The following is a 27895-nucleotide window of genomic DNA, read 5'->3' as shown; positions in this document are numbered from 1 at the left end:
TTTGTGGGCACTGTATTTCCTTGATGGACTCAGTCACCGTTGTGGCTGAAGTCTCTAACTTTCAGTTTCAAGGAGAGTAACTCTTAGTATTTGAGGCTTTGCAAAAATTAGATGATGCTATGCTGGGACTTGCATTAATGAAAGACTACCCTGCCCTTTTATATTCAAAGTTAAATTACTTTGACATGCGGGTGTCTCACTGTGGTACCGAGCATCTGATGCCATACTAGAGATTAAGGTGTTTGAGTGGGTCTCTGGCTTCGCAGTGAACTATTGTTCTAATTGATCATTGGGCAACAGTGAGTAAAACTCCACTAGTTTCTTTTTATGAAACGTGTTCGTTAAATTGCAGTTCAGTCAGCTCCATTTGCAGAGAGGCAGGGATATTATCCACTTTAGCAACAAAAGGATTTTTCAACAGTCAAACGTCACTTGTGTGTGACTTGAATTCAGAAAATTTGACCTCAAAATTCTCACCCAGGAGGTCCAGTAATTTTACCATTTGGGCTTATGGAACCGGAATGCTAATGTTTTCATCCCGACTGAGTTTTTCACAGGAAGGAAAGTGAGATAGTGTTCCTCTCTCTGGGTGTTGTCGCAAGAGTTTTGGGTTTGCTTGAAAGGCTTTTGCATCTGAGTATAATGGGAAACAAGCCTTTTTTTACCTTGCAATTTCAAATTGAGATAATTCAAATGGCTTGTTAAATCTGTTAGAGTTGCCAAATCCTACAACTACACTGGATCTAAGAGTTCAGATACATTTTTAGACTTCTCATTCGTGAAAATACTGATTTCATTCCGCAAGGTGAAGAAAAGTTTGAGCACATTTCCACGATTAAGCCAGCATACCTCACTAGAGTACAGCACATCCTCGTATTCTGAATCAGTTTTCTTGAGGAATGTTTAAAATGAGCAGTGATTCAACCCAGGTGCTCTAATCGAGTTTACAGTGGCCACCATGGTTGTCGTTACATTTTCCAAGTTTAGAAGTTTTCCACACAGAGCATGTTGGTGAATAATACAATGCAAGGCCATTGGCCTTTCAGCGTTACATGAATCACCAGCCTTGTACACCAGTCCAATCTTGTGGCCTACCATGTTCTTAGTGCTGTTCATGTTACCGTGGCAAGTTGATTTCAAGACAGACGGAGTTCCCTAATAGTATGGGCAAATATCCAAAACAAGTCTTCACCAGTAGTTTTCCCATGAAGTGTCTGGAGCACCACAAACTCTTCAGTGTCTTGAAATGCCTTGTTTATTCCACGAATGACAATTAGCACCATCAGTAATGTCATTGCTTTCATCCAAAGCCATTGAAAAAATCTCACAATTTTGGATTTTTTCACAGAGCTGTTCTTTTAAATCTTCACCGATATCTTCTATTCTTCAAGTAAAAGTCTGGTGAGACAGACTTACTGCTTCAATAAGGTTCCTTTTGTTAGTACACGTTTCCTCCATAACCACATTCAGACACTTTTTTATGAACTCCCTGTCAGAAAAAGATCAACATTTAGTGCCCAGTAAATACACAATACAGTAGTTTGCCTTCACTTCTGTTGCATTTTCTTCTTGTTTTCTTAGCATTTGCTGTAAACTTCCAATTTCTTTTTTCAAAGACATGATCTTTGCAGTTTGTTATACATCATACTTTTTCCTGTGTTTTGTGTCATAGTGTCTCTTGATGTTATATTCCTTCCACACTGCAACTGTTTATTTCTAAATGAGACATAATGATTGGCCTTGATGAGGACAAAAAAGAATTGATCGGCCACTTACCTTGAAAAACATAACATTCAACGCTCAATTTTCATTTTTTTTTTTTTGTTGGAGGCATTTTTGTGCGTCATCTGCTTTTACCTGCCAATCAAAAGTATTGCATCTAGGGCAGATTACAGCTAATCTGTGCATGTCCAAAGATGTCTTCCTGAATTTTTATAGCAACAATCACTAAAGAAGTATATGTTTAATTGGTCTGGTTAGTCTGCAGCTGAGCTGCGAATGCAGAGAGTTATTTACAGGCTTGTTTTATATGAAACATGACACTTCAATTAAACAACCCATTCTTTATCACATTTTTTTATACTTCCTTGTGTAAACTATAAAATGATATAAACATGACAAGAAATACTAATGAATCAGCCGTTAGTGTATTATGTTGAAGCGGGCCATGGGCCTTATGAAATGTTCTGGTGGGTCGAAGGTTGGGCACCACTGCTTTATATCATAGTAGGATACAGCCTTCCCATACCCATCTGTAGACTTCCTCTTTGGTGCGTGTGTGGTTCTGCCCCGTCATCCTCTTTGTTTTGTGTTTGCATATTGATGCATATGTTTGTTACAGTCTAATGGCTATGTTGCAGTGTGTGTGGCATTTTTTTCTCTTTTAATATTTACTACTTTTCAGATCTAATAGTAAACAGTGTCTTGTGACTGGTCTCCCACCTCAGTGCTTACAAGAAAAAAAAATCCTTGTAAAAACCAACTTATGTACATATTTTAAGAGAAATTATGTTCTGGTGCAGACCAGAAATAAAAAGAAATTGGCACTCAGTGCTAGAGATCCCTTTCATTGTGTTGTGCTCAGTTACTGTAAACTTTATTTTTCCTTCTATAACATTTCTTTTCACTTAGAACCTTTAGGATTGAACTATAAATCCTTGCCTCTGAAAACTTCCCTTTTACTTTAATGTGCTTTTTTGAACAGCTCGAGATGCTGCTGTACAGAAGATTGAGACAATTATTAAAGAGCAGTTTGCTGTTGAAATGAAGAATAAGGAACATGAGATTGAAGTCATAGATCAGGTATAAAGGTCTCTCTCTTAAAAGGAGATAAGTTAGAGGATCAGGAAGTATTGAAAAGTGCTGCAATAGCAGTACTTTATAATACAGTTTCTCTTCTTTTTATAGCGCCTGCTTGAGGCAAGGAGGATGATGGATAAACTTCGTGCCTGCATTGTGGCTAACTATTATGCTTCTGCTGGTCTCCTTAAAGTTGGAGAGGTAAAAATTTATTTTTGGAACAGTAAAACTTCAGAATATTTGCAAAGTTAGACTGCATAGTTTAGCCGCTGTGTAGCTTTCCTGTTTTGCTTTTGTGGTACAATCGTAAACGCTTGAAAGCTGAACTGTAAAAACAAACGTGGTAACTGAATTGCGCACAACTTGTGCTGCCACAAAACAGGCTGCAGGGGCATTCAGCAGAGACCGATTTTAACTACGCTGTTAAATTATTTTATCCCAGAAACACTGTTCCCTCCTCTCCCTGAAAAACCATCACCACCCATGTTTTGTTTTCTGAAATGTAGTGTCTTTTCTACAGTGCTCATCACGGTATTAGTACACAGGACTTCACAACTATTAGTGAATTTATCTATGCAACACTCTTTAGAGTAGGACAGTATTATCCCATTTTACAGATTAGAACTGAGATAGAAGAGGGATTAATGATTTATCCAAGGTCACACAGGGAATCTGGCAGATATGGGAACAGAAACCCAGATCTCCTGAGTCCCAGTCAGTGCCTTAACTTCAAAACCATCCTTACTTTTACACATGGAGCCCACTGTATTTATGACTTCACAGAATAATACCTGCAGTGAACCAGGGAGTACCAAGGAGATGTAATAAATGGGAGAAAGTGAATTTAGAAACAGCTTGCTAAAACTTACTTCCATACTATGTGCCCCTGTGGTCTAGCAAGTTGGACTGTCAGGACATGTGCTGTGTCTGGGTTTAACTGAAGTTTTGTTTTTGACTTGCAGTTCACCTTTAAATTGCTAATGTTTGGATTGAGGGTAGTGTTTTATCTGTGTTCTAATAAAGGATGGAACTGCTGTGTCAAACTTTGGGCGTGTGGATGGAAACCATGGGTTTGCCTTACCTGCCTAGAGAATACCCAGATGCGTGGTTCTACTCAGCAGGGGTTGCTTTTGTTACACTAGTATCCTATTAGCACTTCCAGGTGGCTTTTTACAATTTTATTTTTTAAAATCCGACTCGCTTTTTGCCTCTTCAAACACATGTTGGTGAATTGGTATGGACAGAGAATTTGGTGGTGATGGGAGGAAAGTTTTTTCTGGATTTCTGTGTTGACTATTCTGGATGACTGAGCTACTTCTGATCTTCAAGTGCTCCCTCTAGTACCACGGGGAAGGCACATTAACAATGGGTTTGTACTGCCCCCTCCTGCTTTCTGTATCTGTTCTATCAGATGGAGAGTTTGTTCCCCAATTTATCTGTGAGTCTGATGTGCTTCACAAATATTACATTCACTTCAGAAGTTGCTTAAGAAATCTTTACAAAAATACAGCCATTGCCCCTGTTTTTTTCTACAGCTTTTGAGGTTTGTGCTGGGTGCTGAAGTTCAGATGCATTTCTGATTGAATTTGAGTTTCACTCAAAGGGTCTAACTTGCATGTTGGCCAGACCAAAGCTCCTTTCATTTTACAAGGCTGGTAGATTTTTTGCCATCTATGCAATGTTTTTAAGTAAGGGTTTGGTTTTATCAGCAGCTACCATAGTTTTGCTTTACTGTCTAGTAAAGTGTGTCAGTCTGTTGTAGTTTAATTCATTGTGTTCCCTTTTTAAATACCGGTGACCTTCCAGCAAGTTGTGTTTACAACATTCTTGATCTGCTGTAATTTAAAAATAAAAACCAGCTTTTCTGACCATGTGAACTTACTTCAGTACAGATGGGTTTTGAGATTTATAATTAAATATGGTTTCAGTTATTAACTTTTTTCCTGACATTTAGTAAGTCTCCTTACTTAGAGGAGTATAAACAAAATGGGTTTTTGGTTATTTGCTCCTTTGATGCACAGAGAAGGCTGAAAGGTTTTTCACGGAATATTTTATGGGTAACTGGAGAATTAGTAGGATGATTACATCACAAATACCAAGGAAGTCAAAGCTCAGGATTCAGGAGGGGAAGAGAGAGCCTCTGACTGGCAATGTCTACACTAGCACTTTTGTCACTGTAACTTACGTTGCTCAGGGGTGTGAGAGAAAACCACACTCTTCTGAGTGACATAAGTTACACCGACAGAAGCGCCGGTGTGGACAGATCTCTGTTGGCAGGAGTCATCTCTCCCGCCGACATAGCTACTGCCGCTCTTTGGAGGTGGTTTAATTATATCGATGGGAGAGCTCTCTATCAGCATACAGCGGCTACACAAATGCTCTTACAGCGGCACAGCTGCATCAGTATAGCTATGTCGCTGTAAACTCGCTAGTGTAGAAATGGCCAGGCTGTCTAAAAAATTTGTTTTAATTAGTGAGTATTTAATTAGTGAGTATTAGCGAGTATTTGAGGGAAGTGATTATTCTCCTCTATTCGGCACTGCTGAGGCCACATCTGGAGCCTTGTGTCCAGTTCTGGGCCCCCCACTGCAGAAAGAATGTGGACAAATTGGAGAGAGTTCAGCGGAGGGCAATGAAAATGATTAGGGGGCTGGGACACATGACATAGAAGGGGAGGCTGAGGGAAATGGACTTGTTACGTCTACAGAAGAGAAGAGTGAGGGGGGATTTGATAGCAGCCTTCAACTACCTGAAGGGGGTTCCAAAGAGGATGAAGCTCCGCTGTTCTCTGTGGTGGCAGATGAGAGAACAAGGAGCAATAGTCTCAAGTTGCAGTGGGGGAGGTCTAGGTTGGATATTAGGAAACACTATTTCACTAGGAGGGTGGTGAAGCACTGAAATGGGTTACCTAGGGAAGTGGTGGAATCTCCATCTTTAGAGGTTTTTAAGGCCCAGCTTCACAAAGTCCTGGCTGGGATAATTTAGTTCGTGTTGGTCGTGCTTTGAGCAGGGGGTTGGACTAGATGACCTCCTGAGGTCTCTTCCAACCCTAATCTATGATTCTATTGAACGCAATTGCCTAACAAACAGTTGGGAGGAAAGAGCTTTATTACCCATGGGATTTGTCGAAACACTGAAGTGCTTCTCACTGCCCTTAAGCACTGTTGAAAATTCCATCCCCCAAAGATTCAGAACCCCCACCTCCTACCTCTTCAGTTCAGGGCTGAGAAAGTTATTGCTCCAGGTCTCTCTCTCTCTTCCAAGGAGAGCTCCTTGATGAGGCAGATTTATATGCTTAAGGTTAAACTGGCAAGCAAGAAAAAGCCTCCTAGGCTTCCTTTATACATAATAAAAAAGCCAAAAGGGGGGCATTAACCCATTGTTGTCCTTTGCAGGTCACTTATAAAGGGACTCTGCTAAGGAAGGTAGGTCTAAGATGAGATCTAGTATGCCTGGTTTGGTTTGCAGGCATGAGCAAGCATGTGACTCTTGACCCTCTGGTTACCTTCTGTGCGCAGGCAGGGCACTGATGCATGCAGCTTATCTCTTAGTCTTTTGCAGAATGCCAGTTGTATGAAGAATAAGAGTCTAATGCATTTAAATACCCTGCCTGACCACAGAAATAGAGCAGCATACACGGTGTGACGTTACCACCTGTGTTATGGGAAAGTACATGCCTGCAAGCCTAAAGAAGCCAGTCTTGGTTTAATGTCATCCTGCAAAGTAGTCTGGGTGTGTTGCAATGGAGATTTTTTTTGGACCAAGGCATCTTTAGTGTTGGAGTAAGTTATTTGGCCCTCTTTTCTTGAGCAGTAGTCAGTTTTTCAATCATCATTTACCTATGATTAAATATTGGTTCTTTGTTTCTGTATGCTGATACTCTTCTCTTCATTTTCTGGCCAATTTTATTTGAGCTGGAAAAAATAATGGATCTGCCTGAACTTTATTATTGCAGGGAGCTAAGACATGCGACTCTATGGTTTTTAATCATCCTTCAGTCAAGAAGTTCTTGGAATTGCCATCCAGATCCTCATCTCCTGCTAATCATGGATCAGAAACTCCATCTGCTAACCATTCAGAAAGTGACTCATTATCTCAGCACAATGACTTCCTCCTGGAGAAAGACAATGGCAGTCTGGACATGGAAGAGCGATTGGCAAACAACCTGGATCAGAGACCAAGCAGAAATACCGGACGGGTAATGTAAAGCTGTGAAAAGGGGGTGGGCAGAAGGACAGAAGGTGTGTGTGGTCCCAGAAATTCCTTCCCAACTACCTGGAGGGCCTGTGCCAGTGTTGGCAGGGGACTAGGGTGCGGAGTATATTTTTCTCAACCCTGCTTTCTGGGAATATGTCTACATTGCAATAATAACCTGTGGCTGGCTTGGTCAGCTGACTCAGGTTGGCAGGCTGCAGGGCTATAAACTTGCAGTGTAGATGCTCAGATTGGAGCCCAGGCTCTGAGACCCCAGGTCTCGGGGCCCAGGCTTCTCCCCGAATATCTATACTGCAATTTTATAGCCCTGCAGCTCAAGCCTTGTGAGCCTGCATCAGCTGACCTGAGCTCTGAGACTCAGTATGGAAGATTTTTTTGTCATGGTGTAGACATACTGTGGGGGTCCTTCCATGCCCCACCAGCAGGTTGTTCTGTTGCCTTTCGCTGGTTGTGCAGACTTACTGAGGATAGGTCTTCACTACAGAATTAACTCAAATTAACTCCTCTCAAGTTAGTTCCAGTGAGAGCGGCCTTGCTATGAAATAATGCTTGAACTGCAGAGTGATCGGGTTGGCAGCTAATAAGTTAGACCAGTGGTTTTCAACTGGGGTACATTTGCCCCTGGGAGTACTCAAAGATCTTCCATGGGGTACTCAACTCATCTAGATAATGTTTCTCAACCTGCGAGTTACAGCCCCCATAGGGGTCTAGGGATGGGTTTAAGGGAGGTCACAAGTGCAGGGCCAGCATTAGGGGTTGGCAAGCAGGGCAGTTGTCCAGGGCTGCACTCCAGAGGGGGTCCCCTAAAGCTAAATCACATGCTTCAGCCCCACTGCCTGGGTTCAGGCTTCAGACAAGGCTCACAAGTGAAAAACAGGCTCAAGTATCACACTGAAATGTAAGTACAATATTCATATTCCAAATCAATTTATTTTATAATTATATGGTAAAAATGGGAAAGTCAGCAATTTTTCAGTAATAGTGGGCTGTGATGCTTTTGTACTTTTATGTCTGATTTTTATAAGGAAGTAGTTTTTAATTGAGGTGAAACTTGGGGTATGCAAGACAAATCAGCTTCCTTGAAGGGGTACAGTCATCTGGAAAGGTTGAAAACCACTGAGTTAGGCTACAGATCCAGTTAGCACACAGGTCCTTTAAGGCAGAGGTTCTCAACCTTTTTCTTTCTGAGACCCCCGCACAACGTGCTATTAAAAACTCCAGGGCCCAGCAGGGAACGGGGGACCTGGGGCTCTGGGCCAGGGGGGTGGGGAGCTCGGGCGTAGGTCTAGTTTGACTTTTATTTTGGGTGGGCACAGGTGAGAGGGATCGAGCCAGCTCTGCATGGCAGGGTATGTGGAGGGAGCGCCATCTCCACTCCCTGACTCACTTCAGCAGGCCACCTACCAGTCTGGGTTTGGGGTGGGGCTGCAACCAAAATTTATAACTCAAAAATGGGGGCTCAGCTCAAAAAGTTTGAACACAGCTGAGGGTGCAGGGAGAGGGGTACTAAGGGCTGTGTGCAGGCACAGGGGTACCTCAGGGAGTAGGGAGGGGATAGCTAGCGGCTGTGTGCGGGCAGGGAGTAGCTCAGGGTGCAGGGAGGGGAGTCAGCCAATTTGATTTAAAAGCACCACCACACTCGAGCTAAGAGGTTTGTTTGTGAACGGAACTCAAGTTAGTGGCAACGCTTGAGTTAACTGTGCAGTGAAGAAAAGCCCTGAGAGAGAGGGGGAAGTTTGTGGCTCCCAGCAGTGTTGTATCCAAGTGAGCATCCAAGTTGTCTTGCCAGATGGTGGCTTTCTGCTGGCACGTGCTGGAACGCTCATTGTTTTGGATGTGTCTCTTAGTGGTGCAGCTGCCTGGCTGCTAGTTGCTATGGGAATTGCATCACTTACAGCAATTCTGAAGACTTCGTCTACTGTATCTGAGGTTTGATCTGCTCAGCACCCCTTTAGATAATATGATACTAACTGGCAGGGTGTCTTCATTGATTAAATCATCCTGATGGTGTTAAAGCAAAAACCATCTCCTTCCCTCAGAAAGGGAAGGAAGGGGAAGAAAGTTCCCTTTCCTACAACAAACACCAACTGTTCCCTGTTTTCAATGTGGTCAGTTGTCAGCTCATTTCCTTCAGAGGAATAGAAACAAATTAATTCACTTGCTCCTGGGGGTTGCAAGTTAACAAATTAACTCTTCTCTGAACAGTAGCAAACGGTATCTTCTCCGGAGAAACAGATTCCTCGTAAGCAGCCCCAGTTAACAACCCTACACAGGAGAAAGGGGAATCTTCTCATCTGTACCCAGCTGCTTCTCTGGAAAATCATAATTAGCCTAACTTGGTATCCATTTCCTTTCTGGCTGCAGCCAGAATGCTGCCAGCAAGGTGGGATCTGTTTTTTTCCACTGTTCCCAGGAAAGTGTTCAACTCTTTTATAAAATTCCCAGACTTAAGCTTATAAAGAATCAATAGCATCTTTTCACCTGAGGATCTCGGAGCCCTTTTTCAAATAAGAACTAAGACTTACACCATACCTGCGAGGCAGGCGGTACTTATTACTGCACCCATTTTACAGAAGGAAGTTCTCAGATTTGCTCGGGGTCTCTCAATGAATTGGTTGCATAGCTGGCAGAGAAACTTAGGAGTCTTGATTCCTGGTACCGTCCCCCCGTCCCCCCCCCCCGGCCCTAATCATTACACAGCATTGCCTAAACCAAGGCATGATTGTTTAATAACATACAGACTAATAGAAATGATCCAGATCTGCCAGAAGAGTCCTGTAAAGAGTCTCTCCATTTCCAGCAGGAAAAAAATCAGAGCCCTGTAGTTACTATTATAGCAGAACCTCGTTAATCCATACCGGTGATGGGTTGACCCATTGAAGATAATTGAATTCCACAGTTTGGCAAGTAGCAGTAACCAGTGATGGAAATAACTGATTCTGTATGGCACGTGAAGTTGAATAATGCCCAGCGGAATGGAGTAGTATGCTGAGCAAGCAGGGAGGCAGCCCAGAACCACCAGTCAAGTAGCAGGGCCCCAGCCCTGTTTTGGAGAGTTACTGACTGCCAGAGTGTAGCCAGATGGTGACTGAGTGCCCCCCAGTTAGCCTGTAGTAAGCCCCTTACTTTCCATGACAGGATTTCTCTCGTCTGTTCTCCAATAAACTCAACACAGAATCCATTTTTATTGTAGACATGTGGATTGTCAGATTACTGAAGACCCTACCACAGCGGTTCTCAACAGCGGGGCCCACATACCTTTTCAGGGGGGCCGTGGGGTCCTGCAGCTAGAACCCAGAGTCCAAGCCCCAGTACCTCCTGCATGGCTGAAGCCAGGATCCGCGGGGTTGATGACCACCCCCCTGCAGGGCTGAAGCCAGGAGCAGTGGGGCTGGAACCTCGGTGCTCCGCACAGAGCAGAAGCTCTGAGCCCATGGGCAGAGTTGGGAGGCAAGGGGATGTTCTTCCACCCCCCTACCAAAAAAAAACAAACAAACAAAAAAAAAAAAACGCCTACACTGCAAGAGCAGGGCAGCTCCACACACATTTCCCACCCCCTGGCCAGGTCGGAAGCGGGAAGCCAGAGCTGGGCAGTAGCTGTTGCTCTGGACAGGTGCCATGGAGCAGGCATCTGCAGCATTCCCTTGTCTCCTGTTGCTGCTAGTGCAGGGGCTTGAAGCTGTTCCTCAGCTCCCAGCCCCATTTTCTCTCACACCCGGTAAGAGCCTGTGGAGGACCTGTGGCTGGCAGAGCCCTCCGGGAGCAGAGACCACAGGAGAGCCCTCCCGGCACACAGCCCCTAGCTACCCCTCTCCCTGCACCCTGAGCTAACCCCCAGCCCTTACACAGCCCCTAGCTACCCCTCTCACTGCACCCTGAGCTACCCCCTGCCTGCACACAGCCCCTAGCTACCCCCTTCCCTGCACCCTGAGCTACTCCTCTGTCTGCACACAGTCCCAAGCTACTCCCTGAGCTACCCCCATGCCCGCACACAGCCCTTAGGTACCCCTCTACCTGCACCCTGAACTGTTCTCAAACTTTTTGAGCTGAGTCTCCCACCTTTGAGTTATAAATTTTGGTTGCGCTTTCCTTCCCTCCTCCCCCAACCTAGACTGGTAGGTGGCCTGCTGAGGTGAGTCAGGGAGTGGAGGTGTCGCTCCCTCCACATACCCTGCCATGCGGAGCTGGCTCGATCCCCACTGGCCTGTGCCCACCCAAAATAAAAGTCAAACTACACCTATGCCCAAGTTCCCCACCCTGGTCCAGAGCCCCGAGTCCCCTCTCCCCTGCTGGGCCCTGAAATTTTTATAGCATGTTGTGGGGGGGGGTCTCAAAAGGGCAGGGGTTCTTAACCTTTTTCTACCATATTCTCAGGGCAACATTTTCAGCCAGTCAAGAGCCCAGAAAAGTATCTCTAGTCCCCTTGCAAATGACACTGAAGCACATACTGGTCCTGGACCTGATTACAATCTTACCTTCTCCTGTAGATTTGTCCTTCAGTTAATAAGTGATTGCTACAAGGTCACTTGGGTTGTTTGTGTTATACCTGATGATTGCTGCCTATTCACTGGCTTTATCTGGATGTTGGTGCTCTGTTGTTATCCATCATTCTTACTGGAGTAGGGCCACATTTTTCCTCCAGACACATATCTGGCACTTCCATTGAAGTAATTATAGAGGCCCTGGGGGGCAGAATTTCGTTCTAGAGATCAGGGCTAAGATTTTAAAAAAACAGCTACTGATTTTTGGATGCCCAAGTTGAGACTCCTGAAAGGAGCTTGATTTTCAGACACCAGGTGCTCAGCACTTTCTGAAAATCAAGTATCTTGAGGTGGCCATCCAAATTAATTAATTGCTATTGTAAAATATTGGCCCAGACCAATTGTGTATGTCAGATAACTGGACCCCGGCTTTGCCATATAGTGTTTATTTGCTGTATACATAAATTACTTGAAAATGGGCAGTTAGCAATTTGTGTGTGTCTGTTTTAGAATGTTTTTTTTTTATTGGTCTACAGCAGCTTACTTTCTAGTACCAAAGAAGTCTGTGTTTGCGAAGTTGATTTTTGCTTTTTTTTTTTTTTTTTTTCTTTTCTGCCCCTCAGGACACTTCTGGTGTTACAAGCTCTCACAAAACAGGTCAGCGAAAGGCCGGTCTGTTAAATGATGAAACTTCACGGCTTTATGTGAAGAAAACAATCGTGGTTGGCAACGTCTCCAAGTTAGTATCTAAGGTCTTACTAATTGTCTTAGTTGCTAGCCGTCTAGTTGAATTGTGGATTAAAGTTAGGAAGTAGCTAAAATTGAGGCACACTCCAAACGATAGCTATACCAGCACTCCTAGTCCAGTCCTTCCTTATTGGCCATGGGGTGTGAGCAATAGCAGTTGTGGGACCCAGGGCTAGTGCTCATCGTAATAACAGTTGTGGAGTTTGATTCTGCACTTGCTTCAAAACTAAGGTTTTTAGAAATTATTTTGACCCATTCAGTTCTTCCAGCCCTACCACCTGCAGCACTGGGCCCTGATCCTGCAATAGGATCTGCCTGGGAAGCCCCTGAGACCCCACAGGGCTCCAGTTGCAGGAACAGAACCCTGCTTTGGTGAAGGTAGGAGTTAGTATTTGATGGGATGTGGTTCAATGAAGCCAGGATAGTCGGAGCTGGAGTAAGACCATAGCACTGAGCTACTACGTGATTCCCACCATGGTAAGAGATGCAGTCTTAGTTATTACCATAGTGCTGTATGGTAATTTTTGGAAATGTCATTGAATTAAGGTGAAAACAAATTAAGGAAATGTCATTTCATATTTTTTTGTGTCAGATTGAGCAGCATTTCTGTCAAAACCCTTGCAAAGCCACTTAATTTTGTCATTAAAGTTCTGGAAATGGGTGTGGCTAGCATAGTGCGGGCATGCACTGTGCGAATTCCCTTGCATCCTGTTGCTAGTGCAGCTCACCTCTAGCAAAAGCTAGTTAAAAAAACAAACACGGAGTCACAGAAATTTTGACAACCCAAAACTTGTTTTTAATTCCATTGTTTTCCAAAACCGTTCCATTTTTCATTTTCCAGAACGTTTTAAATGTTTTTTTCCAAAATCAGAAATTTTTAAAAATGGGATTCCTTTATTCTGGATTAGCAAATCCCCCCCGTATGACTAAAATGACCAATCAAAAATTGACAGTATAAAAAGGAGGAAACCAGCCCCAAAATGTGGGAGGGGAGAGAATATACCTCATTTAGCAGAATCACCAAAAGTCTCCTTTTTTTTTTTTTTTTAATCTAGAGTTTCTGGAGAAATTTTTCAGAAAATGGGGAATTTTAAAAAAGAAATTGAATGTTTTCTCAAAGTTGAAGGCTAAGTTGTGGTGAGAAAAAAATTTTCATTTTGGAAAGCTTTGAACAGCTCTACTTCTGGCCATCAGCCCCAGCTGCAGCACTACTCATGTCCGGTTTTTTTCCCACAGAGTGTAAAGTATCAAATTGGTGGTGAATGTTGGATGTTGTTTTTCTTGCCATTAGAGATGGGTCCTAAAAACACCCATAAACACTGAGAAATCTGGGTCCAGATCTTGACTTTGTGGGTCAAGCCCTGTAGTTTATTATAAGTTAAGATTTATGTATATATTATGCTTGACTCTTACCATTCTTCAAGGTGATTTGTCTCCAAAACTGTATGAAGAGGATTTGATAAGTAAATTTCTCTCACTGGTGAAGGGTTAAAATTAAACCCCCTAATTAGGAAACAAGGATTAGATGGTGGAAATTTACACAGAGCTATTTCACAGGAAGGGTAGCATGTATATATTGAGATACCAAGGAGTGCAGTTAAAGCAAAGAGTATAAATGTACATAAAAGCCATTCAGATTTGTTCCTGGATAAGGGGGTTTGAAGGGTTTGGTGAAATGTTGGACGATGCAGTTAAGATGCTCCAAATATGGCCAGTAGTATAGGCCTAAATTAGCCTTTTACTGTTCCTAAAACTCTTGCCAAATTGATCCAAAACCAGCATAGCAAAATCTTTTGTATGTAAATTTATTTATTTATTTTTTACTTTTTCTGCTAGGTATATTCCTCCTGACAAGAGAGAGGAGAACGATCAGTCAACCCATAAATGGATGGTGTATGTACGAGGCTCTCGGAGAGAACCCAGCATAAATCATTTTGTCAAGAAAGTCTGGTTCTTCCTTCATCCCAGTTACAAACCTAACGACCTGGTGGAAGTCAGGTAATCAAGAATTACTTGAGTCTTTGAGCTTGTCAGGATTGAAATACTGAAATTCTCACCTTCTTTTTATGGCTGCATTGTTGGTATTTTAGCTTAACTTCTAACTTGGCTTAACTATAGCTAATTCTCCAGGTGTTTGTCAGCACTTGCTAGTTGTTATGCCACAGTCTTGTGAAACACATACCAAGTTGTTTTAACAGATTAAAGAGAGCCTTTCCTACCGGAGAGAAACTTGAAATGCTGTATTTCATATTAGCAGTATGGACTTGTGTATCTGTTATTTTCATTACATCACTTACATTGCAAGTTTGGCTGTACGCCAGACGAAACAGATGTTCTCTCCCACCCAGTCCAATGTGAAAAGTTCATTTTATTTGCCAGAGTTTTTAGAATTCCCACTTGTGTGTTTCAGTAAGGAGCTTTTTCCTGAAATGCCTTCCTCCTGCTCTCTCCTGTGGGCAACTCATAGTCTTGGGTTTAACCTCATGCTTTGAGGAATGACTACAATAGCGGTATGGCTGTGTTGACACTAGAGAGAAGCAGTGCCAAATGTAGTAGTGTCAACATTCCCTCTCCAAAGCCATTGCTGAAAAATATTTCCCCACTGAGGTCAACAGAGTAAACGACAGGATTTTTCCCCCACAGTAGATTTCCACTCTTCTTTCTGCCACTAAGATAAGGGCATAACACACTCAGACTGATTAGGAAAGTAACTCCTATGTACATTGGCCTCAGTCCCTCCGCAGGACTTGTCCAAGCATCTTTTAAAACACTGGTGTGAAACCACTGTAGATGGGGTTTTTATAGGATCTATTCCTCCCCCTGTCCCTTCTCTCCCTCCCTTGGGCTATGTCTGCACTATTACGGTAAGTCGACCTACACTACGCAACTCCAGCTATGTGAATAAGTCGACGTACCTTAGTTTGAGTTACCGTGGGGTCGATGGGAGAAAATCTCCTTTAGTCTTACCTTACTCTTTACTAGACCTTCTAAATCGATCGTGTAGACTTGCCCTTAGAAAGAACTATCTGACACCTATTTTCACCTTTTTCACACTCCCGCAATGAGAGTGTTGAGAAAATGAGGTTTGGGCAAATAACATGCACTATTCATTCCCTGCATTCCTTCCCTACTAATAAATTAACAACCCTTATTCCCTTCATTGATTTATGACCTGGAAATGTGTATACATGGCCAGTGTCCTTGAGACTGCATTGCTCTTGGGCAGTCAGGATTGAAAGGGTGGGGGAGGCAGGGCTAGCTATCTGTCCCAACCTCAGGAACTGATATAAGTTAAATAAAATCCCAGGCTACTATAAATTTCTGTGGTTTCCTTTTTTATAATAATCTCTCTAACATGCATCCCTTCAGCTGGGACATACTTATAAACTTACATATGTATACTTACATATACATATAAAAGGACAAACCTGCACTGGCAAGAGTGAGGGTCCAGAAGTATTCAGGGAAGGTGGTGCTCAAAATGAGGTTGCTTTGGTCTTGTCTACCAACACTATAATAATGTCTTTTATGACTAGATAGATGGTAGGAGGGAAAGAATAGTAACTCTGCATTGGAAATTCAGCTTGCGACAGTGTCAGATGGTACTGATTTTCACTGGTACTGACCATCTGACATCATGCAGCCATTTATTAAGGAACTGACTCTACTACTTTCTCTTCTGGCACAATGTTCACCATTTTGGCATCATTTTCTTTTACCTTCCCCCATGCACAATGAAGATGTGTCTGTGACTGTCTACATAGACCGCATGTTCTCTCTCTGGTGGAGAGTGGGATTGAGGATAATTAGCAGCCAATCAGGAAAGCATTCTTTTGTTTGAAGAGATGAATGTGGAAGTTGTAGTAGGGGTATCTGTAATGTGAATTTCTGTTTGTTTCCAGAGAGCCTCCATTTCATTTAACCAGACGAGGCTGGGGAGAATTTCCAGTGAGGGTTCAGATTCACTTTAAGGACAGCCAGAACAAGAGGATCGATATCATACACAATCTGAAGGTACTTCAATAGAATGGCTGGTACAGAGGGCGATAGAGTCAGCAAGAGAACCTATGGAATGTGCTGTGTTTGTGGCCTTCCTCTATTGTGTTTGTGTACTGCTGCCCTCTGACGTCTGACTAGGGGACATATGAGATGAAGATGGAAAATACAGCAAAGTAAGTGACATCAGCCATATAAGAGGTGATGATCCATTGGGGGCATCCAATGTCTAAGAAGTTGGAATTGACTCTGGTCAGAAAAGTAAAGTGTTTAGCTGCTCTCCCCTGTGATTTTGGATTTTTATCATCTTCTCATCAATTTTAACTTTCTAGGCTTTTACTAGGGGCATCTTTCTCTACATAAGGAGTGGTGTTCTATTGAGTTCCTTCCCGTGGTTTTACCTGCAGCTACCAAGGATCTGCAGCCTGACAATTCGACTTACCCTGTTCTTGAAGGGGTGAAGAGGGAAAACCCAGAATCCTCATTTGTTTCTTATGGGCCTGACTCTTCCAAAGGCTCTGGAATGCAGAGGATTAATGGGTGCACAGCACTTCTGAAAATGGCCATTACTTTTATTTTCTTTTTAATTACTTGAGCCCAACCCCAGCAGAATTCACTTATTACCCTTCCTTTTTCACTATTCTTAGTTGTCCTCAGAACTTTGTCACTGCACTATTATAGTTTGACTTGGGTCTTGTCTGTGTTGAGGAAAGTCTCACCAGTGTTACTACATCGATGCATGCTCATGGTTTAGGCATTAGGGCTGGTTGAAAACTTTCCATCCAGACTGGTTTTTGATGGAAAATTTGTTTTTTGACTAAATGAAACTTTTCACTGAAATCCTGGAAAACTGAAATAATCCAATTCTGAATGGCCACAGCTGTGCCACGTGGAAGTTATAGAAGGGATGCCCCATACTCCCCTTCTCTGTGGGTGGGCCCCCCAGGTGCACTGCATCACCGTGGGTCCTGGCCAAGTGACTGCCCTGATGCACCGCATCCCTTTACCTTGGGGAGAGACCCTGGTGCATTCTGGAAGACGACATCTGGCCAGTGAGCCTGGCCTGTAGAAGTGAATGGGAGCCTGAAGCAACTGAACTACGACTCCCTTGAGGCACCATTGCGATATTTCAGAATTGAAATATTTCTGGCTTTGTCCAAAATATTCTTGATTTGACTTTTCAACAAAATCTCATCTCCACCTAGCTCTAGTAGACTTGCAGTTTACTGTGGTGCAGCTTAATCTGGTAAATGAACCAGTTAATCTGCATCAGTGTAAACCCTGCTTTGTGCCAGTAGATCATGCCTATGTTAAGAGTTTGCACACTGGTGTATATGTCCTTAATGTAGACAGGGCCTTAGTCTGCTAGCATGAGTTCTTCTGAAATTTGTATGGCTCAGGCAGTCTCTGCTACTGGGTTCTTCTGTCAGCTGGTGTCACAGTTTTCATTGAAACTTCCTGTCTCTTATCTACTGATGGGGCACTGGGTAAGGTGACCTCAGTCGGTTAGTTGGCCTGAGGGTAAACTAGCTAAGCAGTAACAAAAATTCCATTTAATGATGCTGTTGCATATAATTGAAATTGTTTCATATTTGTTTGGGTTTATGCAAAGAATAAAAAGGACATTTGTCCGAGGATAGAGTCACTTGTACCTTAAATTATTTTTATGTAATTAATTTAAATTAATTAGAATTTATTCTAGTTAATGCAGAATGCCAGTCTTCCCTCCCCCTACAGATTTATACGCACGCGCACCCTACCTTCCTCCCCTCCTAGCAACAGCATGGTTTTTCTGCTCACTACAAAGTGCAAACGATGCTACTTGCCAAAGAAAATGTGATCTCTAGCTTTGGTAAATTTGATATATCACTGCTCTGCTATGGAATCACAGTTTATTGTAGTTAGGAGCTTGCTGCTGTTTTACTGTTTCAGAAAAGATTAGTTGTAAACTTTAGCTAAAATATTAATATTTTAACATGTTACAATGTACTCACTCATCTAATCGTTTTCCACAGTTGGACAGAACCTATACTGGCTTGCAGACACTTGGTGCAGAAACGGTGAGTTACTGAGCTGTAGAATGGAAATGCTAGCTGTTATATAAAATCTTTCATGGACTGTATATCCCAGAACACTTAGCAAAGTAAGAAGTTTAGTAGTGGAATTGTAGTGACTGTAGCCAAGTAAAATTTTACCATAGTTTTAACTTTTCATAATAAAAGCATGGAAACTCTTTTTAAAAATGGCTGCATGAGAAGAAATATTATGCTTGTAGTAAACCCACAAACTCTGTTCCACCTTTTATTTAGTTGTGACACTTGGAGCATGTTTTCCAGACCTAAAGAAGAGCTCTGTGTAGCTCAAAAGCTTGTCTCTTTCACCAACAGAAATTGGTCCAATAAAAGACATCAGTTCACCCGCCTTGTCTCTCTAATATCCTAGAACCAACACAGCTACAACAACCCTCCAAACTACCTTTTCTTGTAACAATAGATTAGATTTGTATTACAACATGAAATGATAAAGTAATTCTGGAAAGTGACTTGGCTTGATGCAGTGCCCTTAAGTTGCTGATGTTTCATCTTCGTTATTTTCAAGAGAAATGAATTCAGATATTTTTAAGAGAAGCAAACTTTCAAGATATAAATAGTGTATGTGTATATTTGTTAGAAGATCAGTTGAATGAGCTTAACATAAAAATAACACACAGAAAATCTAGCACACAAGTGAAAAATGAGTTAAAGAACGGAATGAATTTAGAGCTAATAGTCAAAATAGAGAATAGTGAAGCCAGTGGCCAGCAAATGAACTATCCTCTTGATTCACAGTGATTTTATGACTTGTTCACTTTTAGCCATAGTTGGGTGAACTCCTTCCTGTTGTGCTTAGTTGACTGTTTTCTGCAGTATAGGCGGCACTGTAATCTAGTGGTTAGAGCTCAGGACTGTGGGATTAAAGACAAGATTCTATTTTAGACTTGGGATAAGTCACTTAACTTCAGTCATAGTTTATCATCTCTGATTTTGATTTTTCTCCTCTATTTTACTAAATTGAAGGATTTTCTGTGCAGTTGCATAATCTCAGCTTTTCACTCAGTGAAGTAGATTTTAATATGGGCTTCCTCAAGATAGTGAGGAACATTTTTGAAGAGTAAACAAATGCTGTAGTGTATGCTTCAAGGGATTTCCAAACCAAGCATACAAGGTTAGCCCTTAATCCTGCTTTGAGATCTGAAAAACACATACCCCTGCACCTATGTGGAATCCCACTGACTTTAATGGGACATCACACAGATTAGTTGTTCCGGATCTGGTCCTGAGTTTGTGGGAACTTTGACTGATGATGTTCACTGTTCAGAATTCTGTAGGGGTAGATATGTGCTATTTTGTTGTGGTATTTAATATCACAAATCATTGTATTTTTCTAGGTTTTGTTGTAGGCCTGATCCTGCGAGACATTTGCCCATGCAGCCTCTTTTGAAATCAGTGGTAGTTCCATGTGCGGAGGGCTTGCAGGCTTTGGCCAAATTAAGGCGTCGTAACTCACAATATTTGGGCTGCCAAGTGCATAATTTATCATAATCCTTTCACCTCTTTCTGGAAGGTAGTGGATGTTGAGCTACATCGGCATTCTCTTGGCGAGGATTATCTCTTTTCCCAGTCTTCTGAATCTGACCTTTCTGATGTCCCCACGTCTTTACCATTACCACTAAGTATACCAGCGCCAGTGAAAGCTTCTTCACCAATTAAACAGTTACTTGAGTCCATTCCAGATGCTTCTGTGGAAAAAGGTAAAGCAAACTGGTATTCGTGTATTCTCTTTTTGTTTAGAATATGTGGCTAGTACTGATACTGGGGCTGTCACTTTTAATGGGTTTTTGGTTTACAAGTTACCACACTCTTACTTCAAGCTATATTGAAATAGCCCATAAATCATCTGACTGGCACCTGGCTGCTAAGTGTATTGAGGAAGCAACAGGCTTGTGACAGAAATTGAATTCAGAGAAGTATTATTTATCAAGAGTTCATTGAGTAGGTCATTCTGCAAAACTCAGGAACAGAAAAAGCCTTCTGCAGCACATACACTTGGAAAGGGTGACTTGGCGAATAGTGCTTTCAGTTATGCTCTGTGCATTTCAGGTAACTTAGACAGGTGATCTTCTCAGCCTGTTTAAATGTGTGAGCCTTTCAGGCATAAATGTACATTTATGAGTACTGGGATTGTACTGCAGATTGTCTGTGTTGGCTGCAGAAAAGGACTGCCTATGAAGGTGTTAGGGGAATGGGAAGGCTGCAGTATTTGTGTGTCCCCTCTTGTTTCAGTATCTGAGCATCTCCCATCTTTAATGGCTTTTATCCTCACAATATCCCTGTGAAATAAGGAAGTGATGCTATCCCCATTTTACAGATGGGGGGCTGGGGCACAGCGAGACTAAGTGACTTTGCACATTTTCCCAAGGAAGTCAGTAGTGGAACAGGGGAATTGAAACCAGGATTCCTGATTTCCTGGCTAGTGCCTAACCGCTGGACCATCCTCTAGTGCAGTGGTTCCCAAACTTTTTCATGCCATGATACCCTTTGGGGCTCACCTCTGTTAACACAACCCCCAGTGGTTACAAAAAGGAGGGGGGTTGTTGGAGAACGAGCTTACCCTGCACTCACCCCACAGCAGCAGCTCCTGTCCCGCAGGGCTGGGCCCAACTCTCTAGGTGTTGCATCCTAGCCAGGTTAGGCACATTCACCTCTCCATAGATGGAGACAGAGGGGCTGATGTCCCAAACCCAAGTGGCATTGCGATCCTATGTGGTAGGTCACAGTGCCAATCAAATGTGGCCCTCTGCCTCCGAATTTGATTGGTGTTGCAACCTAGCGCATGGTGATTCAATGCCACCAGGTTTGGGACATCCGCCCCACTCTGTCTATCGAGGGGCAGATGTGTCAAGCGTCGGGGGTGTTTTCTTCCCCTCCCCCTGCCCTCAAATGTATGATCACCTCTCCTCAATCTGGGGGTCGTAATCCACAGTTTGAGAAACACTGATCTGGGGCCTTCTATCCTGGGATGTTGAAACACTTCACAAACATTAATTTTGCCCCATTGTACCCCTGTGAGTCAGGGAATTATCTTTATTTTACAAAGGTTAAGGGAGTTGTCCAAGGAAATGTGTCAGAACTGGGAATATAACTCAGATTTCCTGACTTTCTGTCTGAGCCTTAACCAGAAGTTCCTCACCGTTTGAAGCAAATGCCTTCACTAGGCTTAAATAGAGCAGTTTTTGCCATACCCCTCCATGCTGTCTGCACCTTCTGTGTCAGTCATGATTCTGTCACTGTTGATAGCATATTTCAAAGCAAGGACCTATACTTCTCTTACTGCTTAAGTAGGAACATAATTCCCACTTTCAGGGGCTGTTCCTCTGGGATAATCTTTTAAGTGTCCTGGGCACTGTCAAAAATAGCTGCCACTTTTTCTTTGAACATTTGAGCAATCTTTACTTCTGTGTATCTTACAGAAACTTTCATTGTCCAAATAGCCTAAATTAAAACACTGTTCCTTAAGCACGGTTTAGTCTTATTTAAACACCAACTTTTTGCATCATTAAAGCAAGTTATTTTCTGTTATATAACAAAAGCTACCATGATCCTGCCCTACATTCAGACTCAGATTTATAAAGCCAGAGGGGACCATCATGATAGTCTAGTCTGACCTTCCCGCCCATCGCAGGCCAGAGAACCTCATCCATCCACTCCTGTAATAGGCCCATAATCTCTGGCTGAGTTACTGAAGTCCTCAAATCTTGATTTAAAGACTTTGAGTTACAGAGAATCCACCATTTATACCGTAGTTCAAACCAGCAAGTGACCCGTGCCCCATGCTGCAGAGGAAGGCAAAAGAACCACATGGTGTCTGCCAGTCTAATCTAGGGGGGGAATTCCTTCCTGACCCCAAATATGGTGATCAGTTAGACTCTGAGCATGTGGACATGATCCACCAGCCAAATGCCTGGGAAAGAATTCTGTGTGATCTACCTTTTGTAAAATCATGGTGTATTTTATCCCAGTTACCATTTACCTCTGTCCTTAACTACTGTATTTCAAAATTTGTTTTAACACCATGTATACAATTGAATTGAAACTAACAGGCCTGTAGTTTCCTGGGTCACTTTTTTTCTCTTTCTTAAATATAGGTACTGTATTTGCAATTCTCTAATCATAGGGCGTGACTCTAGAGTTTACGGATTCATTGAAAATCTATGCTATTGGGCTTGTAATTTCATGTGCCAATTCCTTTAATATTCATGGTCCCATTAGCCACCTTGCCACTGCCCCCAAGCTCTTTGTTACCCCGAGTAAAACTGAGGCAAAGTATTTGTTTAGGTGTTGGGCTATACCTTGATTATTTTTAATCTCCACCCCATCCTCTATGTTTAGCACTCCCACTTCTTTCCTTGTTTTCTTTTTATTTATATAGCTGAAGAACCTTTTATTTTGTATTTAATTTCATTTGCAAGATCCAACTCTGCTTGGCTTTTGGCAGCTCTCACTTTTTCCCTACACTTTCTGACCTCCAAGGGTATGTGTACCCTTGTGTACCCTGCAGTTAGGCACCCACAACTGGCCTGTCCCAGCTGACTTAGGCTGCGGGCCTGTTTAATTGTGATGCAGATGTTTGAGCTCAGGCTGCAGTCTGAGCTCTGGGACCCTCCCTGAGCCTGAATGTCTGCACGAGGGTCCCAGAGCTCAGGCTGCAGCCTGATCCCAAATGTCTGCACTGCAGTTAAACAGCTCCTTAGCCTGAGCCCTGCATGCCCTAGTCAGCTGGCATGGGCCAGCCGTGGGTTTTTAATTGCAGTGTAGAAATACTCCAAGAGAGAGCCTACAAGTAATGGATCAGCAAGGAAAGCTTTCTACTTTCTCCCAATAACCTGTTTGAGATGCTTGTTCATCCATTTTGGTCAGCAACTCTTCCCTATGAATTTTTTCCTGTTGCTTGGGATGCAGGCTGCACCTAGTTTCTTCAACTTTAGCCTTGTCTATACTTACTTCTAGATGGGCAGTGCTGCGATCGATGCAGCGGTGTCGATTTAGTGGGTCTGGTGAAATCAATGGCTGAGCGCTCTCCCGTCGACGCCTGTACTCCAGCTCCCGGGCAGTTGGCAGGAGAGCATCTCCCGTCAACACAGCGCAGCGTAGGCACTGCAGTAAGTGGACCTAAGTTGCATCGACTTCAGTGACGTAACTGAAGGTAGTGTAACTTAGGTTGACTTACACCTGTACTGTAGACCAGCCCTTAGACTTAAAGTAATTCCAAGCCACCTCCACATTCAGATCCTTGAGTTCTTCAGTCCAGACCACTTCCCCTAACTAATTCCCTTAATTTTTTTAAGTTTGCCCTTTTGAAATCAAGGACATTAGTTGCAGACCATTTTTGTTTTTCCTTCCATTTAGTTTAAACTGGACTAGGCCGCTCCTGATCCCTCAAACCAAACCTGTCCTCTACAACCAGCTCTTCTATGAGGTCCTTGCTACCTGCCAATACTAAATCTAAAATAGCATCACCTCTTGGTGCTTCAGTGACTGGTGAAGAAATCTGTCTGCTATCACATCCAGGAATATCTGAGTCATACCATTATTAGTAGCGCTTGTCCTCCACTCTATATCTGGGAAATTAAAGTATCCCATGATCACACAATTCCACTAGTATTTACTTCATTAAAAATATGAAAGAGGTCTCTATCCTTATCCACGTCAGATCCTGAGGGTCTGTGGCAGACCCTGAGCACTATCTTGGTGTGGAGCCTCTGTTGCCTTTCTTTCCCAGTCTGATTTTGACCCAGATTCAGTTTTATCCATTCCATCACTTCTAATTTCTTTACACTCTACCCTGTCATTAACATAGTGTCTTTTCTGATCAGCACACCTTTCAATATCTGTACTTCAGTCATGAATACTATTCCATCATGAAAAGTAAAGGAGTACTCTGAAACCTGTTCCATCATGTTTTTCTTATCCCTATAATACCTAGTTTCACTTCCTGCACCAGTAGTTTTAGTTCCTCCATTTTGTTACCCAGGCTCCTTGCACTGGCGTACAGACATTTTAGTTGTTCCTGTATGGCTTCTCCTAGATTCTTTGCTTGCTTAGACATAGTCATTTTACTGTGAGTATTGCCTACCTGACAGTTACTGTTAATGATATTGACATTGTCTTTTCTTCTTATCCATTCTCCTGCACTCCGTTATTCCTTTCTCCATCGCTGTATCCTCTTTTACTTGATTTTCCTCCCACTCGGGTTTTAGAATCAGACCTGGAGATTAGATGAGCGTCTCCCAACAGTCTCCCCCGAATTCCTAATTTAAAGCTCTTTTAATCAGTTTTGCCAGCCTCCAACCCATAAGTCTGTCCCTCCCTGCTCAGGTGAAGTCCATCCCATGAGGACAGTCCTGTGTCCCTGAATGCCTCCTAGTGGTCAAATATCCCGAAGCCCTCCTTATAGCACTACTGCCTGAGCCATCTGTTGATCATCCTAATCTTGTCTCGCCTTCGCTGTCTTCCTTTAGGGACAGGTAGAATCCCACTGAACCTCCATTCTTTTAAACATCTTCCTTTAATTGTCATGTGTGCCTTTGCAATGTTCCAACAATTGAGATTTTAAAATCATTTGAACTGGGGGCAACAAACCATTCTGAGGCCATCTGAGCCCAGCAGTCTGGTCTTCAGATTGCATAGCAAAACAAAGGCCGACCCTGTTGCCGTTTTACTTTTTCATGGGTGTTGTGGTATCTGGTCTTGTGGGACAATTATTTTTCTTAGCTGGGATGAAAAGAGTGAGAAACCCTTTGCTTTCCTGGTTAGCATCTGTATTCCAGTGCGCAGAAGTGTGTAATGAGAGGGAGCAATTTATGCCCCACAAAATGCTCGAACATGGAGTGTTGGCTTGGCTCTGGTGGCTGTAGCTCTGAGGCCTTATTTACCCTGACATCTCTGGTAAAATCTCCTGATGCAGCTCTTCCAATTGTGGGAGTGCTTGTGTTTGTGGCACAGCCGTCCTTTCCACCCATGTCATTTACTCCTGCAGTGTGCTGTGGCAGTGGTTCTGAGTTAGGGGGATGGGGAAGGCGAAGGGGAGAAGGTTCAAGGTTTCAGTGAGTGCTTCTGATGGTCTCACACCAAAAAAGGAAAATGCAGGCCTTTGAACTATCAATACACTAGCATTTTTCAGACTTGAGCAAAGACACTAAATACATCTGGAGGGACAGCCCATAAAGCAAATTGAAAATAGGAAACCTACTTTTCATCCCCTGGAACCTCTACACTGGCATCTGTTAGTGGCCCATTATCCATGAGTAACTGAGCTCCTTAGTAATGCAGCTTCTGCCACACCAGAGTAGACTATGGGCCAATATAAGAGGGCAGTAGTCAGCTCTCTTACCCCTAGGTAATTATTCCTAAATATGCAGGGACAGGGATTTTCTTCAGGGGAAACTTCCCCTCCGCTACATTGATCTATCTGTCTTATGAACACTCAAAACTTAATAGTTTTAGGTAAGTCAATGTGACTTTGAAAAATATGCCAAAAGCGAATGTGCATGACTGCATATTGGGTAAAACAGTATATGGTTAGTCTGGGTCTTAATTTTTTGTTCAGGATGTATCCAGCAAAATAACAAATGAAAATGCAAAAAATCATAACCAAACCCCCACTTTCTTATGCTTTATATTTGTGGACATGTTTGTCATATCTTAATTTTTGTCTGTGTAGAGAAACGCAACAAAGAATTTGATGAGTCAGCCTGAGAAACATTTCTCTTTTCCATATTTTAATCAGGATTCCCTGTGAATGCTGAAACTGAAAGACATACCACTTTTTATTCCCTACCATCTTCAATAGAACGGACTCCCACCAAATTGGCAACACAGAAAGTAACCTTTGGCTCTCATGGAAATTCAGCTTTTCAGCCAATTGCAGCTAGTTGCAAAATAGTACCTCAGGGTCAGATCCCGAGCCCCGCAGAATCTCCAGGAAAATCCTTCCAGCCCATCACCATGAGCTGCAAGATTGTATCAGGTACATTTTAGTTTCAGTATCATACTTTATACTGAACGATGAGATTGAACTAGTTGGTCTTGCTTTGTGTCCTTTCCCGTTTTTCATGCTAAGATTACACGTTAGGCAATTGGGAGATCCAGTGTAATGCACTAAACAAGATTCCATCTTTTAAAAAAAAACTTATACAAAATGATTAATTTGTGAATTCAAGATTAAAAGCAGGATGGGAACTAGTTTTAGTCTCTCATTGGGCATAAATGCTACCAGCAACCCACTTGAGATCACTCTTTAGTAAGGCTGCTACCGCTGCTAATGGGCTCAGGCGTGAAAATTGTTAGTTCAAAACATAATATTGAAATGCATCTTGCATGTAAGGGTGTGTGCATGGGAAGAAGGGCTTCTTCCCTTTGCAAATTGCCAAACAACTGGGCTGGGTAAAGTGGGCGAAGGTGTTTCCTTTTATGTTATCAGGGAAATTACAGGGTTTAAACTTGTATATAAATTGTTATTTTCCTAGTAACAAAGTCCCCTCCTTAGAATCAAACTGCTTCCTCCCTTCCCCATTGACAGTAATTCCCTGTTTGTTTAGATAAACAGCTGATTGCAGTTGGCAAAATGATTTCCTTTTAGTAACTTCTCAACCAGACAGTCATGCTACATTTGCCTGTACTGTTAACTCTTTTCACCTCTAGTCCCTCGTCTGCCAAACGTAATGTGCATTCTCTTCATTGACGCAATGCCTTACACCGGGCTGTATTGTTGCATCAAAAATTTTTAATGGCCAACCCTGCTGGGTCACTTGGGAAATTGGGAGCCTTGTCAGTAAAGCCCCACCTTCATCTGAAGTTCATATAGAGAATGAAGAACCAGGGTACCAAGCAGGGTGCTACTGATGATCTCTTCCCAACTTGGCTTCTCCTGTGCGTGGTTGTATTTTCTCTCGTCCTTGCCATCTTAAAGTAGTACCCAGGGCACCAGCAGCTTATGTTTGAATGTGTGCCAACTGTTCTTATCATCCTAACGTACTGTCCCACTGCTCGTCTTTTCTTTGTCGCATGAGTGAGACTCTGATGCTTTCCAGTGGGTGAGAGTTACAGAGCCGTCTTGCCTTCCTTGAAACCCTTCAGCTTTTCTATATCAAGCTTTGCTGTTCCAGATGTTCCCCTGCTTAAACATTTCTTAGGCTCTGCTAATTTTTTCATGCTAAGACCCCAGACCCCTTTCGGTTTGTGATAGTCACGATAAATCATCAGGGTCTTCCTGGATTGAGTGTTTCTGCTCCTTGTTAGCTGGCAGTCCTCCTGCCCTCTCTCCCAAGAGAGCAGATTATTGGAGGATTGCCTTCTCCCACACACAGCCTCCTTGCTCTGTTCCCTGATGCAGTGGCTGCCCTCTCTTTTCCGTCTATGATCTCACTCTTCCATCTTTTTTTCTCTGCTCCCCTTTTAACTCATCCGTTTTTTTGTCTCCTCCTTCCTCCACCCCCAGTTTAATCCCCTTTCCACTTACCAAGAATCCACATGGTGGTACTGTAATGGCTCTTGGGGGCTCTTGCATTTGAACTGAGTGTAGGATAGAATAGAAGCTTGGCCTAGTGGTTGACTGCCTGA

General features: G+C 42.8%; 1 protein-coding gene across 6 annotated transcripts in view; it reads left to right on the top strand.

Moving 5' to 3' along the window:
• Nucleotides 1-27895, top strand: part of YEATS2 (YEATS domain containing 2) — a 75631-nt gene that overhangs the window by 4009 nt on the left and 43727 nt on the right. For 2 of the 6 annotated variants that reach the window (XM_073360067.1, XM_073360066.1), the window contains exons 4-12: nt 2705-2802; nt 2908-3000; nt 6755-6997; nt 12119-12234; nt 14079-14240; nt 16145-16256; nt 18254-18298; nt 19842-20028; nt 26064-26303. In XM_073360067.1, coding sequence (XP_073216168.1) covers nt 2705-2802; nt 2908-3000; nt 6755-6997; nt 12119-12234; nt 14079-14240; nt 16145-16256; nt 18254-18298; nt 19842-20028; nt 26064-26303 — 1296 coding nt within the window. The remainder of the gene's footprint in view (nt 1-2704; nt 2803-2907; nt 3001-6754; nt 6998-12118; nt 12235-14078; nt 14241-16144; nt 16257-18253; nt 18299-19841; nt 20029-26063; nt 26304-27895) is intronic. The other 4 variants (XM_073360070.1, XM_073360069.1, XM_073360068.1 and 1 more) reach the window with 3 other exon arrangements.

The sequence above is a fragment of the Lepidochelys kempii genome, chromosome 9, assembly GCF_965140265.1.
Source record: "Lepidochelys kempii isolate rLepKem1 chromosome 9, rLepKem1.hap2, whole genome shotgun sequence".
NCBI classification, from domain to species: Eukaryota; Metazoa; Chordata; order Testudines; family Cheloniidae; genus Lepidochelys; species Lepidochelys kempii.
Note: the sequence above shows the minus strand (reverse complement) of the source record. Positions and strands in the feature narration are given on the sequence as shown.